Source organism: Colias croceus, chromosome 2 (assembly GCF_905220415.1).
Source record: "Colias croceus chromosome 2, ilColCroc2.1".
NCBI lineage: Eukaryota > Metazoa > Arthropoda > Insecta > Lepidoptera > Pieridae > Colias > Colias croceus.
The window spans coordinates 9,279,667-9,298,198 of record NC_059538.1 but is presented as its reverse complement, the minus strand read 5'-3'; the positions used below and the strand labels follow the sequence as shown (position 1 = coordinate 9,298,198).

At 33.0% G+C, this 18,532-nt stretch overlaps 1 protein-coding gene across 1 annotated transcript in view; it reads left to right on the top strand.

Annotated features, from left to right (window-relative positions):
• The window catches only part of LOC123698908 (division abnormally delayed protein), a 93,481-nt gene that overhangs the window by 63,120 nt on the left and 11,829 nt on the right, over nucleotides 1-18,532 (top strand). Inside the window, exons 2-5 of the mRNA XM_045645734.1 lie at nucleotides 3,331-3,474; nucleotides 10,159-10,508; nucleotides 10,890-11,098; nucleotides 18,067-18,235. Of these exons, the coding sequence (XP_045501690.1) occupies nucleotides 3,331-3,474; nucleotides 10,159-10,508; nucleotides 10,890-11,098; nucleotides 18,067-18,235 (872 nt within the window). The remainder of the gene's footprint in view (nucleotides 1-3,330; nucleotides 3,475-10,158; nucleotides 10,509-10,889; nucleotides 11,099-18,066; nucleotides 18,236-18,532) is intronic.

The following is an 18,532-nucleotide window of genomic DNA, read 5'->3' as shown; positions in this document are numbered from 1 at the left end:
TTACAGCTATATTACTTCCTTTTCTTCAGAGCTCACATCCCGATCTTCGTATCAAGCATAATCAGACAACGTCAAGGAGAAAAATACGTGACATTATTTATTCACTCATTTTCTTTTCTTTCTTCAGTCTTGAAGCGGTAGAAATTGTTTTATATCGTATATCATACAATTCTGCGCACATCGCATGTTATGTATTTTCCTTTTTTACAAAAAAAAAATTATAACATAGACCTTCGCTCTTCATATATTTCATTTAAAATAACAATAGTTACATAACTATGTATTAGAATACTAATCAATATCAGCTACTGTTTTTAGTATTTAATCGAGTTTATTTAAATTAACTATTTGATCAGTATCGTACACAGAGACAGGATAAGTTTATTGTTGTTCGGCTATCTGTACGAGCTCTTTCATCTCGTGTATGTTCGATAGTGCTTTGCTTATTTAATACACTCGGCTGGTACTAATCCAATATTTCTGTAAGCACCCTTAACCTCCACTAACGTTCGGTGAACGAGCTATTTCGAGTTTTTACAAACAAAAGCTTACATTTTATCCCATACAGAATATTTTGTTATCAAAGAAAATACTGAAATATCGCCACTATATCAAAGGATTTGCGGATTGTAGCAGCGCATTTATTGGAAATCGTGAGAAATATACGCATTGGATTTTATACGCCTCTTTCCGTTTGAATCACGATTGAATCATGCGTTTACAACATTTAGCTTTATTGAAAACATTTAGAATGTGAGTGGTGTAGGCTTAACGAGGCAATTAAATAAAAATACATTATGTTTAGTAAGAATGGCAGTAAAAATATTTCGTTTATGCAAATACCGGCACGTTCAAAGGTCGTTTAGAAGTCGTAAAGTACAAAGTAGCGGATGTCGGTCGTCCTATTTATATTGTAATACTGCATTTGGGGACACTTATTATTCATTCATTTGATGTTATCTCAAAATGCCGTGTGCGTTACGTTAGGTCTTCTGTTTGTAAGTAGAATGTGTTGACGTTTTCATATTAAGAAATATTTATCTATCTACTTACATAATTATATTGTATTTGATTCGCAAAAATCGCAGATTTTCTACGCAAAAATTATTGTGGATGATAATTTTAACTCCAATTTTCACCTTTTTACGAGCTATATAAAAATACCACATCCCCTCTTCAAGTACCTAAGTGGTTCGCCGCGAACGTGTTTAATCTTATTTAGCCACCTGTCGCTTGAAAACGAGATAAAAAGTACTCGAATACTCTTTAAAAATGCTTTCAGTAATTGCATCACGTTACGATTTAAACAAAAAGAGATATAAAAATAGTTTTTGCGGACTCCGCGATGTCTGCGCGGGTCCGGCCTTGGGCGCGTGCGAGCGTTCACTCGGCGACGGTGCCAAACGTTTCATGACTGAACGATGACATATCCTGTATTATACTGTCTACATCTAATATATCATATTTATTCAACAGACCGTATTACAGAGCACATATCAAAGAAGATGGAGAGACTAGCTCATTGATTTGTTTGGAAAGACGGGTTGTGAATGCGATTTTAACTCGTAAGTCCTTTATCGAAAGAACATATTGTTCAATTAATCTGAACCTACATTTTATAAGTTTCATAATAAATAGCTTTTGCTTTAAATGTTTCTAGACTCACTTTATGAAGGAAATTGAAGATTTCGTTACTGTTATTCAAATCCAAAAAAATCAATACAATTTTAACAACCATATTTTAGAAACATACTTCTTTATGTAGACATAATATGGTATTTATAGAACTGTATTATTTCGGAACCACGCATCTTTAGCTTTAATGGATGTTACAGATCATTTACGTTCATATTTTGCTCTACCACATATGGTGACATCATATCGTATTATTTATTAGACTGGAAGCGATATTTCTGCACTGCATGAGGGTAATTTATACGTACTCCTTTATCTAACCTTTATTAAACTTTAATAAATAAAGGATTTAATCATTTATATTAAAATAACTTTATGCGATTATTTATTGAATCAATAACTTTATCCTTATTTAGAAATACCTACATGTGAATATTTAATTGCATTGAAGTAGGTATACAACGAAATCTTTATAAGATTCCAACAGGTTTCAGTTGAATTTTTGCAGATGTTGATGTTATGAACCTCATCGATTTACAAAAAATAATAAAAAAAACGTATTAATAGACACAGCCTTCTATAAATACAAAGTCAGGTTAACTACTTCATTCTTCTCGCTGTAATATCGCAGTCATGGATTTTATAAAGATTCTTTTTTTTAATTTATCGTAAAATTCTTCACACAAAAAATATAAAGGTTAAGCTGAATATCGTAAAGAAAAGTTAATGTTTCAGTAACTATAATAAATATTTTAGCTGTTAATTTGACTTACGGTAAACAATCCGTAACTCGTATTAAATTCAACCTGTTACCGGCAAGGGTAAGTTTCTTCAAAATGTACTTAGTGTATTGTCCAATAAATGTGGGTTGGACCCTCGTCAACAATGGGACCTGTCATTACGTCAGCGTGACCTCACTTAAATGTAATTTACACTTTGTTTTACCTGAATATATTACTTTTAGAAGCTCATAAGAGTCCATGGCTTTGTGATTAGGATAACTTGAGTTTTATTTTTATCTTTAAGTGGAATATTATTAGAAAATATTTTACAATATTTAGCAAACTTTTACCGTTACACGTAGAAACTATTAATTAGTAAATTGTGGATATATTTTTAAGATCGTAGATCAGATAGAGTCCAGAATAGAAAAAACTGTTTATAATGAATTGTAAAAGGGAAACAATGTTGCTTGTAATACAGACTAAATACCTCTCTAATCACCTTCGCAATTCTCAACGAACACATACAAGTGTACACACCCGATTGTGATCGAATAGTGTTAAGAGGGTTATACAACATTTACGGTTAAGATGTCGCCTCTATAAGTCTATCTTTACTGCAATAAAATTTTATTACTTTGTTGTAACTATTTGTCCAAAGCATATGAAAAGTTAATACATAAATGTCAGCGTTCACATTTCTACGTCGGAAATGAATATCTTCTGTGCAGGAACAAATTGCAATGCAAATTTGCAATATTGCTGCACCGCATTTAAGACTAATACTAGATACATACTTTCTTAGTTAGTAGTTTAAGTCTTGAATAATATTCAGAGCTCTTAAGAATTGTAAAGTTTTAATCGATTGATTAATCTAACTAATGCCTTCAAATTTGTTTCCTTTAAGTTTGATAATAATTCGTCTAGAAAAAATTATATGTTGTGTTAATTTTGTATGCTTTTGTCTTCGTAGGTCTCATTTGCGGAAGTCAATGTTGTGGTCGGGGGAGAGAAGATTCCTTACGTACCACTTTAAGAAGGAACGCAGAGGACAAGATAGCAGCCGCCACCAGGCCTATTGCTGAGCTGTTGTTGGCTACAAGAAGGACTTTACAAGGTTTGTGTGATTACATTATTATGAATAGTATTGGATAATCATTATGTTATATTGAACTTAATTATTATTGCCTGACGAACCCAGCAAGTTACGTAAGGCTTCAGTTTTGGGAGAAACTCTACCTTATTTTTCATATTGATAAATTATAAACAAATATTTAAAATCATATTTTCTTATAAATTTTACAGATGAAAAATAAATTTTCTTACCTCGCATTAAAACAAAAGTCTGGTTATATTATTAAATCAAACATCTTGTCATTTTCACTGTTCATAAATTAAGTAAATGTGGGATAACGAGAGTACGTCACAAACAAATATTGTAAGCGAGATATTTCAGAGATTTCAAATTCAAATCCAGCACATAATACACTTTCCACAGCCTTGAGAGAAATTACCATTTACAATGCGAATATATTAATATTAATCTGTACGATATCGCTGTCTTAAATATATATAACATTTTATCTAGACTTTGTCTGTGAATATTAACAATAAAACTATTTAATTGCGGCTCGTAAAATATTGAGGTTATAAATGGAAATATAACATTTTTTTACATCAATAATTTAGAATCTTTTGTAACTGGGTGTATTAAATTCATTTTTACTATCCACGTCTTACATAATTCAAAAGAGGTATTCATTAACATAAAGTTTAAGTAACCAACTAGTCAAATATTTTAAGAATAGATACTATAACAATATTCGGTTATTATAATTTATTAGTTCTGCTTTACGAGATACATTTAACCGATGCTTTAGTGCGATCAAATTTTCAAAGCAATCATAACAGTTTGCTTTTAATTAAATATTATACAATACCCCTATTACACTAGTATTACGTACTAGGATTGCATAAACTGTTCCCTATTGTTCTGTAGCAGCGCTGTAATTATTTTATAATTCATCATCCGAACATTGTTTGAAGTGTCCGAAGGAGCGATCGATCAAACAAACACCAAATGCGTTCTATCAGGCCTACCCCAACCGCGGAAAACATCATAAATCTCTTTTAGTGTACAATTATGTGACGTATAGGTTAGGCATAAAGTTTAGTTTTATGTGACGTTTATTTTTGATCGAATGCTAGAACAATAAATACTTGAAAGCTATTGGTGTTCGATACTTAAAGCTAAAACAAATGGTGCAATAACAAATTGAATTTTTTATAATATATTTTTAACGATTGTGTTTTTTCCCCGTGCGACATCTATGTTCTCTAAACGTTTTATTACAATAAATTTAACAATAATTATTTTATTATATCCACGCCAAGTGAAATGAATTTTGTTCATATCACTTCCACAGAAAATTGCTCATAGAAACAAGAAAGGCAAATAACTCTCACGAAATTTAACAGAAAATAAATCGTAAAAAAAATTATTGTCGTTTCATTCGATCTTCTGCCGCTCAACAAATCAGTTTTATTTACAGAAGCTTTATATTCCATAAAATTTAATGGCTACAGTCATCAACTTGCCGACAACTTGGTGTAATGTCGTTTGAGTATTAAGGATTCATTTCATGTTTGCTTTGCGTAATTAAATGGGACTTAATAAGAAAATGTTGAACATAAAACAAAAGTTAAATGATTATTTGGAGATTATGAACTGTAAAAGCTACTTCAACAATCGTTTGTTTGATTGTAAACCTGTTTAGATATCAAGTTATTTTAAGGTATTATATTCAAATACTTGTTCTCATTAATTAGCATTATGAAATTCGGAATTCGGAATACGATATAAATTATAATAATTTATTAATGGTGTACCTACCTAGTAAGGAACCACGATCACATTCAAAGCTAAAGTATTTTAATTACCTACTAAGCGAACCAGTAAGAACTCACCTCTAATTTTTTCAAAAAAATAAATGAAACCACAGCTCTCAAAGTCTCAAACGTCAAAGGTACACAAGAGGTCGGAGTTAAAAGACCTAATGATCCTTTCGTCAGTCATCCCAAAACAGTGTCGCTTACCAAACCGCCAGCAGTCGCATAAACGATGCACAAAGTAAATTCTGACATTGGCAAGTGCATCGAACTCTTCATAATGAGTGGGTTAAGAACAATACCTACTCTACACCCTCGGTTAGACGGTGAGAGGAAATAACCGGAGTGTAAACGTCCCTTTTAAACTGTCGTTACACCGTGTAAGCAGCACTATTTTTGTGTGCAATGAACTTTTTTTGTAACGAGATTAATAAAAAATTCAATATTCCCACCTTTAATTTACTTTGTTTTTTAACTGATACTTAAGAGCGTAAACAACTTTAGCCTTTTAGTTTAGATTGATTCATTATTTCATAATTTATCTTTCATAACTAGGCAAGGCAATTTCAAAATTATCTTAGTAAATAGTATCTAATAAAAGAAAAATTAAACGTTAAACTTGCATGTGTAAAAACATAGCATGACTAACTTCTTGTTTACAAACTCACAAAACATTTAAAAAATTTCATTATTAAAGCCATTTTAATCCTTCCAATACTTTCTTTCATACTATAATACTCCAGTATTGCCTAGAGACCAATCTCATAAAATGAAAAGGGCTCGTTATCGCTTAGCATGTTTTGTTCGGTGTACTTTACAACTCTGTACCATTGTGTTGTGCCTACAAGTAATTTCAAGCGCAGACCTGAGACCGTCATTAGAACTAAAATAATTCCACCTTTGTGCCTTACCCTGAACGTAACTCGTGTTTATGAAGCCAACTATTTCATAGGTAGTTAATTAAATTAAACGCTCTACCGTCTTGTCCTTGACTTATACTTTGACTCTTACAAGTTTAATGGTGTGTAAAGCATTTTAAAATTAATTAATTCCATATCAATTATTTATTATAGTTGCCATTGAAATCATTAAAGTTCTTTTGAGAGTTGTAGATGATAATTTTATTCTATTAAAATCATTACATACTAGAAATATCAAAGATGAAATGATCCATTACCTACGTTTAATAATAATAACTAATTACCGTGTATAAAACTGTATAAAACTGTTTTTATACAGTGCTTTTATACATTTTAAAAGTTGTATTGCAAGAAATAACCTCTAATAAATCATTTTGTCTACGTCTACGTGTAAGTGAATAAATAAATGAATCATCAGTAAGACTATTTAGTGATTTTTAAGTATGTTATTTATTTATGCTAGACTACCTAATTTTAGCGACACTGATTTTTTTACTTATTCTCTGAGTGCTTACCAAAATTTAATAAGGTATGGGTCATTCATTGCAGCTTTGATATATACTCAGCTGTAAAATACTGCTGTTCAGAATGATATATTGCAGACTGATTTATAAATATTTGCTGAACAAAAGTTCTTGTCCAAATATCAATATTTTAACTTACCAATTCACAAATATACCAATACTTCGCTAACCGCTTAAATAACACCCTGTAATAATCATGTTTCGATAAATAAATTTATTGTTATCCAAATAGGTAAAATCGGAAGTGGTCACATGTGGGTTTAATTTAATCATATAACAAATACAGGAACATAAACAAATTTTAATATACGTATAATTGTTATACTGCAAGCAAATTTCAACGCTCAGCATTTATAATAAACAAAGTTTGCAGTAATTTACATAACTAATTACAGCACTCCAAACTGCCTGCATACCTCTTCTCTGCGCTATGAACATAATTTTGTTTTCCCGCCTTCATTTATAACTGCGTAGTTTTTATTAAAAAGAAATGCTAATAGTCATTCTTGCTTGCTTTATCTGTGAACTTTATATCTAAACACAGTATCTAAATGAACGATGTAATAAACAATTGTGTTAAGATATGTCAAAGTTAGATTTTAACAGTTTTATGGATAGGTACTATAAGGCAGGCAGACTTTTAAGTCGTTATACGAGTATGTTTAATGTAGAGTTTATACAGTTTGAGGGCGTATGGAGGTCCCGCCGGCGGCGGGTTAAAAGATGAATACTTTTTATTTATTGAATGTAAAGTTGCTAGGTTGCAAAAAGTCGCATGCTGATTAAATTCCTGTCAGAGTACTTTAGAAAGTTCCTGTGACTATATTTTCCGGCAACTAACTCACAATCAAGTTTGATTTATATCTCCTTGGTCTCTGGAGAGCAACTTTAAAAAAATAAAAGCTTTTTTCGAGAAACAATTCAAATGTTTTTATTTCCATTGAGAATCCATTACTTACCTAGATTTCTTTAGATTTGACATGTTTACTGTTTTTTTTTTCAATGCAATACAAGAAAAATGCCCTACTACTTACCCTTTATCAAGAAAATTAAATCGTTGTTCTATATTATCATATCGAAAATAAAACATAAAATATACATTTCAAGTGTATTATTACCGTAAAATGCCGTTTCATTCTTACACCTGAAATGAATACTTATTCAGCAATTCCCAATCAAGTAAATAAATCATATTTGCCGACACGCGACTTAAAACGAGCCTTGAATAACGTAGATTTATTCTTAACATAGCGAAAGCGCGGACTAAAATGGCGGCTATCATTAATCTTACAGTAAAAACATACTGAAAATAAAATGATGTAGGGAACGCAAAATATTTTCCCGGGAACTTAAATGTGTATTTATGGGCCACGATTTATGAATATAATGTGGCAATATTGAAGAGAAATGGGCTAAGTATTGTAAACTGAAATATTAACATAGATACTTTTCTGAAATTACACGTAAAATATTTAAATTGGAAGAGTTTGCATTAGATAAACAATTTATTAGTGTTTTATTGCGCTGTTTTTAACGTTTTGAGAAAATTTCATGGGTGTAATTTTCACAGAATTAATAAAGTAAGGTACTAAAATAAATATACTTTAATTGGTACATTATGAAATAAATTTATCGGTAGTTCTAACGATTAAACCAGTAAATGTATAGTATCACGACAAAATGTTTTTCTATTATCGAAATTTATAAGAATTTCTTTACAAACTTAAAAGTTTACGGCATCCTTGTTATTGTATTATTATACCTGAGGAAATCACATCCGCAATTCTACAAAGCGAATGTGACAGGGCGGCGCTTACATAAGGTGACAAGGCAAATCTACTCATTAGCCCTCCTCTACCGTGTTAAAGCCTTATTGCTATGCCATCTGTCGTCACACATAAGCTGTGTACAACTACTATAGAATATTTAATACTCTTCCATTATAAATGCCAAATGCAGCGTTCGTAACATTACCAAACACTTTTCGTATGAGCATTCAGATACTGGCCCTGTATAAAAGCGCACATGTCCGTGCCATTTCATATTCCTCGCCTGAATGTCTTTGAATTGTAACTTCAAAGACTCGCTCTTATACACAAAACACTCCCTTCATGTAAACTTAATTCACTTTTTATTCGTATAGAATAACAATGTAGCACTTAGCGTGCAGAGCTTTTAGGAGCGCGTATTTTAACAGATTTGTTGTAGATTTTCTTAAATGGAAAAATTTTATCTTTCCTTTAACCTTTCGACCCTGGAAAGTATTGTGTTCTAATTTTAATTAATGCTGATGATTAATGCTTATTGGTATAATGTTTTCACACGGCCCATTTCAAAAATATGTTCTTATATTAAGTAAGGCCTTGACATAAAAGGGATAAAAACAAACTGTCTCCCGATAATAAATTAATACACGAGACCCTTTATCCTAACTTAATCCTTCTATGTTGTGCCTCGGCGGCTCGGCGCCTACCGGAAATCATTTCAAGCCTCTGTTAAAATATATGTGTAATATCAATGGACTTCACGCAAAGTCTTAACTAGGTATATCTCAAGAATGTTAAGCATTTGATCTTTTTCCTTACATTCCTAGTAGATAAGGTAGGCTCCAGGTGTTGTGAATTCAAATATGAGACGTTACAATATGTATTAACTTAGGCTTTGTTAAGCCTGTTTGTTTGTGAACTGTTTGATTTTAGTTTGCGTCGCTGAGCTTGAATTACATAACTATTTACAAGACGAGTTTGTCAAAGAAAGCTTCTCTGTATGTTCGTTATCAAAGTTTATGAGTGCGTTGTTTGTCCTCCCAAATATAACAACAGTAAGGAGTGATATGTAGATAAGACAATAAAAGCTTATGAATTACTTAATAATTCTTATTGATTAAATTGCATAATTCAATGTTTTATTATTACAACATACCATTCTCATAATGATGCGAAAAAACGTATCTTCTTAAAATACGGATAAACTGAACTAAAATGAGCATTAATAATGCCGACATTTATAAGCGCTTATAGATCACAAATCATTGTTATTTTTCAAACAAAAGTAATTTATTCGACTGAATAGAGATAGCGTAAAATAAATATATCATCGAGTCACATTTTGAGCTATTAAATAGTTGAATGCTATTTGAGAAGTGGGCAGCGGTCGTTGGCACCCGCCGCCCGCCAGTCATTACACCGTAGAAATAGAGCAAAAAAATGCAAGAAATTGCACGTCTTTTTACGGCACTACTCTGGAATATTAAAAGTTAAATGTTCTTTAGAATATATTTTTTTATAGTTTTCTAATAGATAAACTTTAACAAACACCTCGAGATTAGAGAATAGATTAACTTTAACAAAATAATTGGCCGAAATTTACATTAACCCCATTGCATGTCATTAACACTCATTTATTTTCATTTGTTGCCCAAAATTCTACATTTTATTGTTTATATTAACAATCGCATTTTGTTTTCAGAACATCTGACAGCGTTATCACAGCAGTCTCAAAACAAAACAGCTGTGCTATTCTCGCAACTGTATCGGAGTCACGCGACGAGAGCTCACGCACCTTTAGCGACATTATACGATGACATTCGAACGTTGCTACGATCAAATCCAGAAATCGAAGACACGAATGGGGTGGATTTGGGATCGCCGCCTCCAAAAGACATGGCTCAGAGCACGAAAAAGTTCTTTCGAGAGGTATTCCCGGTTGCGTATCAGAACGTGCTGAGATTGGACGCGAAGCAATTCACCCCAGAGTACGAAGCGTGCTTAAAAGACGCTTATGATGCCGTTCAGCCGTTTGGCGAAGTGCCACAACAGGTAAAATATTTTCTATTACTGCATACTGGAGTTCTTAAATTTACTTCTTAATGAAAATGTATGCGAATTGCGAAAGCTTAATAAACGGTAAATTCCATAGTTACGTTACGTGAACCTAAAATTAAATAATGTTAAATAATGACATTCTAGGGATTAATAAATAGGCTTTCCCCACCATAAAAAACGTTAACTTTATACCACGAGATATTAAATATAAGTAATTTGCAGGTACATAATTTTTTTCATTTCTTTTTCTTATTAATAAATTAAAGATTGTTTTTTTCTGTAAATTTTCCGTTGTAGTTGTTCAAATTTTAACACATATAATAAATGCATTTTTGTTATAAAAATAAATTGATAAACGTGTATCTCTCTATACAGTTGGGTGCATCTCTATCAAAATCGCTTGAAGCGGCACGAGCCTTATTGCAAGTCCTTGCGGTGGGCGCTGGTGCTCTGACAGCCAGTGAGCAAGTCATTAATTCCAATGAGGAGTGCTCCAATAAGATCCTGCGGTTGGCTGGCTGTTCGAGATGCAAGGGATTCGAAGTCAGCCCCTGTAGAAGCTATTGCCTTAATGTTGCGAGAGGGTGAGTTATTTAAAATATATCTTTAGAGATAGTAAATGGATATATGGGAGAGTGGTTTTCTTTTTGATGTTTAAAATGAATTACTTGCGTCAAATGTCGTTTTACGTATCGTATACATACGTATAATTAACTTTTAATGCCACACCATTATTATCAATTTCAATTAGATACTTATACCATAGCAATAAATGAAGAAAATAAACAAAGAAAACATTTTTACGCTTTTCCGATATGAAAATGGGAATCTTTTTAAAAACAACATGCACTCGTTTTCCACACTAAAAGAAAACAAAGGATCTCTAATTACGGAGCTAGCCTACATTTAGTAAGAAAAGGAAACGAAAATTATTTTTCCATTATATGAAAATGTTTTGCTACAAAATTTAGGTCTTGATTCTTTTGCGAGATTGAAAATTGTACCGTTATAATAAATTTCTTAAATCCTGAATGTCGCTTCGTGATAATTTGTTTTGATAGAGCTTTTAGCAATTTAAACGAAAGCAAAATAGAAAGGATTTATGTCTCATAATATATTATCTACTAAAACTTTTAAAAGTTGAGTTCTTGTGAAAATATATCTTAATGAGTTGCGGTCATTAATTATAAGGATTATTTTTTAGCTGCTTGAGTATAATAGTAAAGTGCGAATATCGTTTCATGACATTTTAATTTCATCTTTCCTCTTCCTCTCGGACCACGCTCGCGTGCAGTTGTGTCTTTAACCGTAGTGCTTATTGATTAGTTTATTCAATAAATAGCAATTATTCACATTAAAATCCATCACGAAAAATAGGAGCGCATACTTGCAAGAAGCTGAGTGTACAAGAACGTGTGATAAACCTCCTTACTGTTGTTGCGGTCCTAGTACAATTCCGCTGCGTTATCTTTTAATAACTACATCTTTAAGTTACCTTTCGCTGTCCTGCTCACTCCAACTGTGACAACCAAGTGACAACTTACGCTGCAGCCGCTCGTTGCGCCCCGTCTTTCATTCATAAAACTACTATTAAAAAGGTACGAAAAAATTTACTATACGAAAACTATATAAGAACTATACGAGCAATAATACACCTCCTCAGACTTATGAGACCCTGGTGGATGTGCCAATATTAGATGAATACAATAATTATTATTCAAATTTCTTCTGAGACTTTGTGATGTATTAACTATCAAACATCTTAATCTAATATATAAAAATCAATGCCACTTTTCGTTGTAATTCCATAACTCGAGAACGGCTGAACCGATTTCGATAATTCTTTTTTTATTATATTCCTTGAAGTACGAGGATGGTTCTTATGTAGAGAAAACGTAAACATGTACCACGGGCGAAGCCGGGGCGGACCGCTAGTTGTTTATGTCACCCTTGTACATCACTTGAATATAAAAGATTAAACTGGCCTTAAAGATCTCATTGATTGATTATTTAATTAATTGAAATTGAAGTTAAAAGAAGAACGCATAATTGCGTTAATGAGAAATAATTATTTAGAAGCCTCCTATCAACCTTTGTGCTCCTGTTACTGTGACTTGCTCCTTTGTACAGCTGAGAAAGAAATATATTCGCAACTCTTTTGCATATAAATTGATTGATTACCTCTACTTGTTCATTATTCCCTGGTACTTAAACCGGTTACTGTAAACATTATATTTTGTTATTGAGAAAATTAACTGCGATTATTAATTGAAAATGCCACTTAAACGTAGTCCACCGACCAAGAAGACTGGCTTATCCCCAGGCATGATTTCGGATAAATCTTCTTCGGACTCCCGTTTAAATGAGTTGTCTGACACTTCCCAATCATCAACTTATATTACCCAAAGACTTAAGCGAGGACGGGAAGATGATCTAAGTTTTGAATTCAATAAGTTCAAAGAGGAGTTTAAAGCCATGTTTTCTACTTTTACGATTAATCAACAATCAGAACTACAGACTATTGCAGCGAAAATTAAAGAAATACAGGAATCCAATCACAATATAGACAATTCCATCGCCCTGCTAACGAGTCAGAATGAAGAATACAAAAGAAAAATACAAGATATGGAAATTCAGGCAAAGAAGGATAGAGAATATATTGTCATGCTAGAAGAGAAAGTCGAAGATGCACAAAGGGTTATTCGTAAAACAAACATTGAGATAAAAAATGTTCCAATACAAAGTGGAGAATCGAGAGAAGATTTAATAAATATGTTTTTACACCTGTCCAGAAATATTGATTGTAAATTGGATAAATCACAAATTCGGGATATCTTTCGAGTGCGTCCCAAGTCCCACAATGGGGACACTGTAAAGAACTCAACTATTGTAATCGAGATGAGCTCTGCATTATTAAAACGTGATATACTAAGTATGGCGAAATCCTTTAATATTAAAAACAAAACGAAGCTACAAGCGAAACACTTGGGACTCATGACGAATAGTGACACCCCTATTTTCATCTCTGAACAATTAACTCAAAAGGGTGCTCGTCTATTTTTTCTCGCAAGAGATCTTACAAGATCGGGTAACTTCAAGTTCTGCTGGACGTCTTTTGGTCGTATATACGTGAGAAAGGATGAAAAATCTTCAATTATCACCATAAAAACCGAGTCACAAGTTCATCAGTTAATGCAGCAACAGCAAACTGCGACACAAGCATGACTTGCGGTACTACTATCTGTTTTTAATTGTCTTTCATTAACTGCTCTAGTGCTAGTTTTATATATTATTTTTTACTCTACTTTTAATTGTTGCATTGTAATTAAGGTGTTAGAATTGTTTGATGCCTCAACTAGTTTGAATTTTCGATGTATCTCAGTATACTATTCCACTCACCTGCCTACTAATCCAACTCATATTTTAACTCACACCACACATACTTTTACGATTATCATCAATTACACTTCACACACATACACAAAATGCGCACACATATTACTATTATTCAAACAGTCTTACGAGTTCATAAAACCTCTTGGCCTCTTACTGAGGGGATCTAAACTAATTACTATATACTTCAACATCTCAAACATAACCTGTTTTGATTATGACATTATCATCCAGTATCAATTTTTTATCATTGAATTATATTTAATAAAAGCCCCACTGATACATCATGTGTACACTAACTTTAAAAATGGCGGCAGTTAATCAACTTTATGCAATAAGAGACTTAGATCAAACGATGCCATTTCCACAAATAAGTTGTGATATACAGGACCTTACTAAATCCATAAATATTTCAAATTCAGATCTTACTATAATGTGCCAAAATATAAGAAGTATCTATCGTAACTTAAATGACTTCCTAACAACTGTATCGGTTCTAAAATTTGATGTGGACGTACTAATTTTTACAGAATGTAGATTAAATAAATTCAAACCCATTCCACAAATCCCTGATTATACTGCACTAGAATCGGTATTTAATCAAAATCAAAACGATGGAGTTATTATCTATGCTAAATCCTATCTTAGACCTAACCTAAAAGAAATTAAATTGGTGCATGCATCCTGTGTGCAGCTGGAAATCCTTGACCTTACCATTCTGGGCATCTACCGATCGCCCTCTAAACAAAATGCGTCTGAATATGTAGAATCTCTTAATAACCACCTTGAAAATATAAAATCACATCGTAACATAATTATAACAGGAGATATAAATATTGACATTCTGAATAGTATAAACGAACAATCCTATGATCGTAATAATAGAGGTAATTATTTAAATATGCTAGCTGATCATGGTTTTCTTGCTGCACACACGCTGCCAACGAGGGATTCTAGTTGCTTAGATCACTTTATGGTGAAGCTAAACAAAACAAAATTTTCGGCAAATGCTGCTGTATTAAATACCAGTATCACTGATCATCTAACAATCTTCTTATGTGTATCGAAACTTAAAATTCATACAGTAAATTCAAAAATTACCGAATATGTGAATTATGATTTAGCCTATGACAGGCTTCTTCAAAAGAATTTAGAGTCTTTGTTATTGTGCGATGATCCTAATTTAGTCACAGAGTACCTACAGTTATATTTATCTGAGGCATTGGATGAGAGTAAAACAATTAAAAGAACAACCAAAAAACAACGAACGATTAAACCATGGATAACAGCAGGTATTCTCAGGTGTATCCGAAATAGAAATCAAATGCAACTTAAAGTTAAAGCAGACCCTCTAAACGAAATTTTAAAACTTACATACAGACGTTACAGAAACCATTGTAATAATTTGATTAAAAAATTAAAACGTAATTATGACAGAGAAATATTAAATAAAGCAGCTAAAAACTCAAAAGAATTATGGAAGTCGATAAGACAAATTACCAACTTTAAACCAGCTAAATTACATAGTAAAGATCTTCTCAAGTCGGATTCTTCTCCTTGCAAATCGGTAAATTTGGTCAATGATTTTTTCGTTGGTGTCGGTAAAGAGTTAGCAAATCAACTTTTGATTAAAAATTCTAATATGGTAAGGAACCCTACTTCAGACACGGTTAACAAACACAGCTCCTCTTTCGTTCTTCTAAAAACAGATATCAGTGAAGTTAATACAATAATCACGACGTTAAAATCTGATAGTGCCCCAGGGTGGGACAAAATACCTACAAAATTTCTTAAAATTTGTTCGCCTATTGTAGCTCCTGCTATTTGTCACCTAGCGAATTTATGTTTTAATACAGGTGTATTCCCTGTTCAGCTAAAAAAGTCAGTAGTTGTTCCGGTGTATAAGGGTGGGGATGGATCCGATGTCAATAATTATCGCCCCATCTCGGTTCTGCCAGCAATCTCTAAAGTTATCGAAAAGCTCATTAATAGTAGACTCCTCAATTACTTTGAAAAATATAACATCTTCTCCGATTCACAGTTTGGGTTCAGACACGGTCTTTCAACCGAAGATGCTGTGTTGAAATTAACATCTCTTATATCTGACAGACTGGATGAAGGCAAAAAATGTTTGGCTGTTTTTCTAGACCTGAAAAAGGCATTTGACACCGTCTCCATCCCTATCCTTATCCGTAAGCTGGAACATGCAGGCATTCGTGGTACACCCCTAAATCTATTGGAAAGTTATTTAACAGAGCGTACTCAATGTGTAAAAATAGAAAATTATATTAGCTGTGACAGAGGCGTTACCTGTGGTGTGCCACAGGGAAGCGTTCTCGGGCCAACGCTCTTTTTAGTCTATATCAATGATCTAACTAATTTAAGTATATTAAATGGAAAAATCTACTCTTACGCAGATGATACGGCGATAGTATTTAGTGGGAACTCATGGATATCAGTCTTTAACGCGGCACAAATAGGTATTTCTAAAATTTCTGATTGGTTAATAAGTAATCTCCTCACTCTGAACATTAAAAAAACTAACTACATATGCTTTTCAATTAATAATAAAACACAACCTAACCCTAATCTTAACCTTAAGCTCCACGAATGCGATGGAACAGATAATTTAAATTGCAATTGCGACACTATTGAAAAAGTATTTACTACAAAATATCTCGGGATCATACTTGATCACCGCTTATCTTGGCATTCACACATTGACTATATGAACGAAAGAGCACGGAAACTAATCTGGATTTTTAAATCTTTGAGACACGTAACTTCACATAAACTTATGAATCAAATATACAAGTCCTTAGTTCAATCAATCTTAGCATATTGTATTCCTATTTGGGGGGGGGCTAACAAATCTAAATTTATAGAAATGGAGCGTGTGCATAGGTGTCTTTTGAAAGTCATGTATCAAAAACCGCGCCGGTTTCCAACGACAGATCTGTTTAAACTATGTGATTTACTATCAGTTAGACAATTATACATCTTACTTATTACAATAAAAACACACAAAAAAACACCATTAATTCATACCACAGTCGAGGGAAGAAGAAGGAAGGATGTAATCAAAACTCGTTGTACCAAAACTGTTTTTGCCAGACGCCAATACTCAGCTAACTCAGTTTATATATATAATCATCTTAATAAATTATTAAACATTAATAGATTAACGTGTAGTGATTTAAAAAACAAAACAACGAACTGGCTAAAAACACTAAATTATGATGACACAGAAAAACTCCTTGCTACGTCATGCACTGTGTAATTATTGTTTCTATATTATTTATTTAAATTTAATCATAATCATACGCTACTAAAATATATTAATTGCTATTAAATTTGTTCACTCACAAACTCGTGCTCATACATAAAATGACAAATCTAAACACACACACATACACACCCACACACACACGCACACATGCGCCCACACACACAATACATACACACACACACACACACACGAATACACTCCACACTTAACTATTAATATTTTGTTATTTAAACAGTTTATTTTTCTCATGTAGATAACCTATTTTAAGTTAAGGAAGAGCGGGTCCTCCTGACACAGGTTTTATATTAAACTTACTAGGAGGGCCCTACTACTCCATATTGTATGAAATTGAGAAGGGTAAATAAACTATTTTTATTTTATTTTTTTTATTTTTATTTATCTTAGCTAATTAGTAGGTATCTTTGAGTAGCGTATAAGTAGTAGGTATTGTAGTAACGAATGATTCAAATCGGAGGATATAAATTATTTGAAATATTAATGTATTAAATATTAAACATACATACATTTATAAAACTACTATTAGTAGCAAAAGACGCGGGTTTGATTTCTGCCTCATGCTCTCTACGATTTTGGTATCTTCGACTCTTGCCAAAGAAGTTTCACTTCTGACACGTGTGCTCACACACGCTCTTCTTTTTCTATACCTACTTAAAAAGTATATTTATTTATTAAGCTATTGCATAGCTTCTATCGCGGGGACCGAATCCAGAAATTGCGTAACGAAAAACCTCACGCTCCCCACTCCGACAGGCGGAGGTGTGGCTTGAAGGCATGCTATGCAATAGCTTTACCGCGGCAGTCCCCGCGTGCCACACGTATTTTTTTTTATTTATTTACTATCCTCAACAGCTGCATAGGTTCCCTAGTATCAGAGCTGGACGCGCCGTGGGCGGGCTACGTGGAGGGCGTGGAGCGGCTCGCGCGCGCGGACGCGGACGCCGCGCTGCGGGCGCTGGACGCGAGGGTCTCGGAGGCGATCATGCACGCGCTTGAGATTCACGTGATTTTGGAGAAAAAGGTACCTACGTTTTCTTGTAAAATCTGGTGAGTCATTTGATAGAATCAAATCAAATCAAAATCAAAAATTTGATTTGATTTGATTTTGATTTTGATTTGATAGAAGATGTGTATTGTACTAAACAAAAAGTCCGGTAGGTAAGTCACTACCGGTAACTCATTGCCTCGCGACGTCCATTGTTCATTGATGAACATAGCTATGTTAAAATAAAACCTTGTATATTTAAAAATCTCTATATTATATAAAAATGAATCCCTTTAGCTCTTGGTCACGGGCTCACGGCATCGGCATCACGCG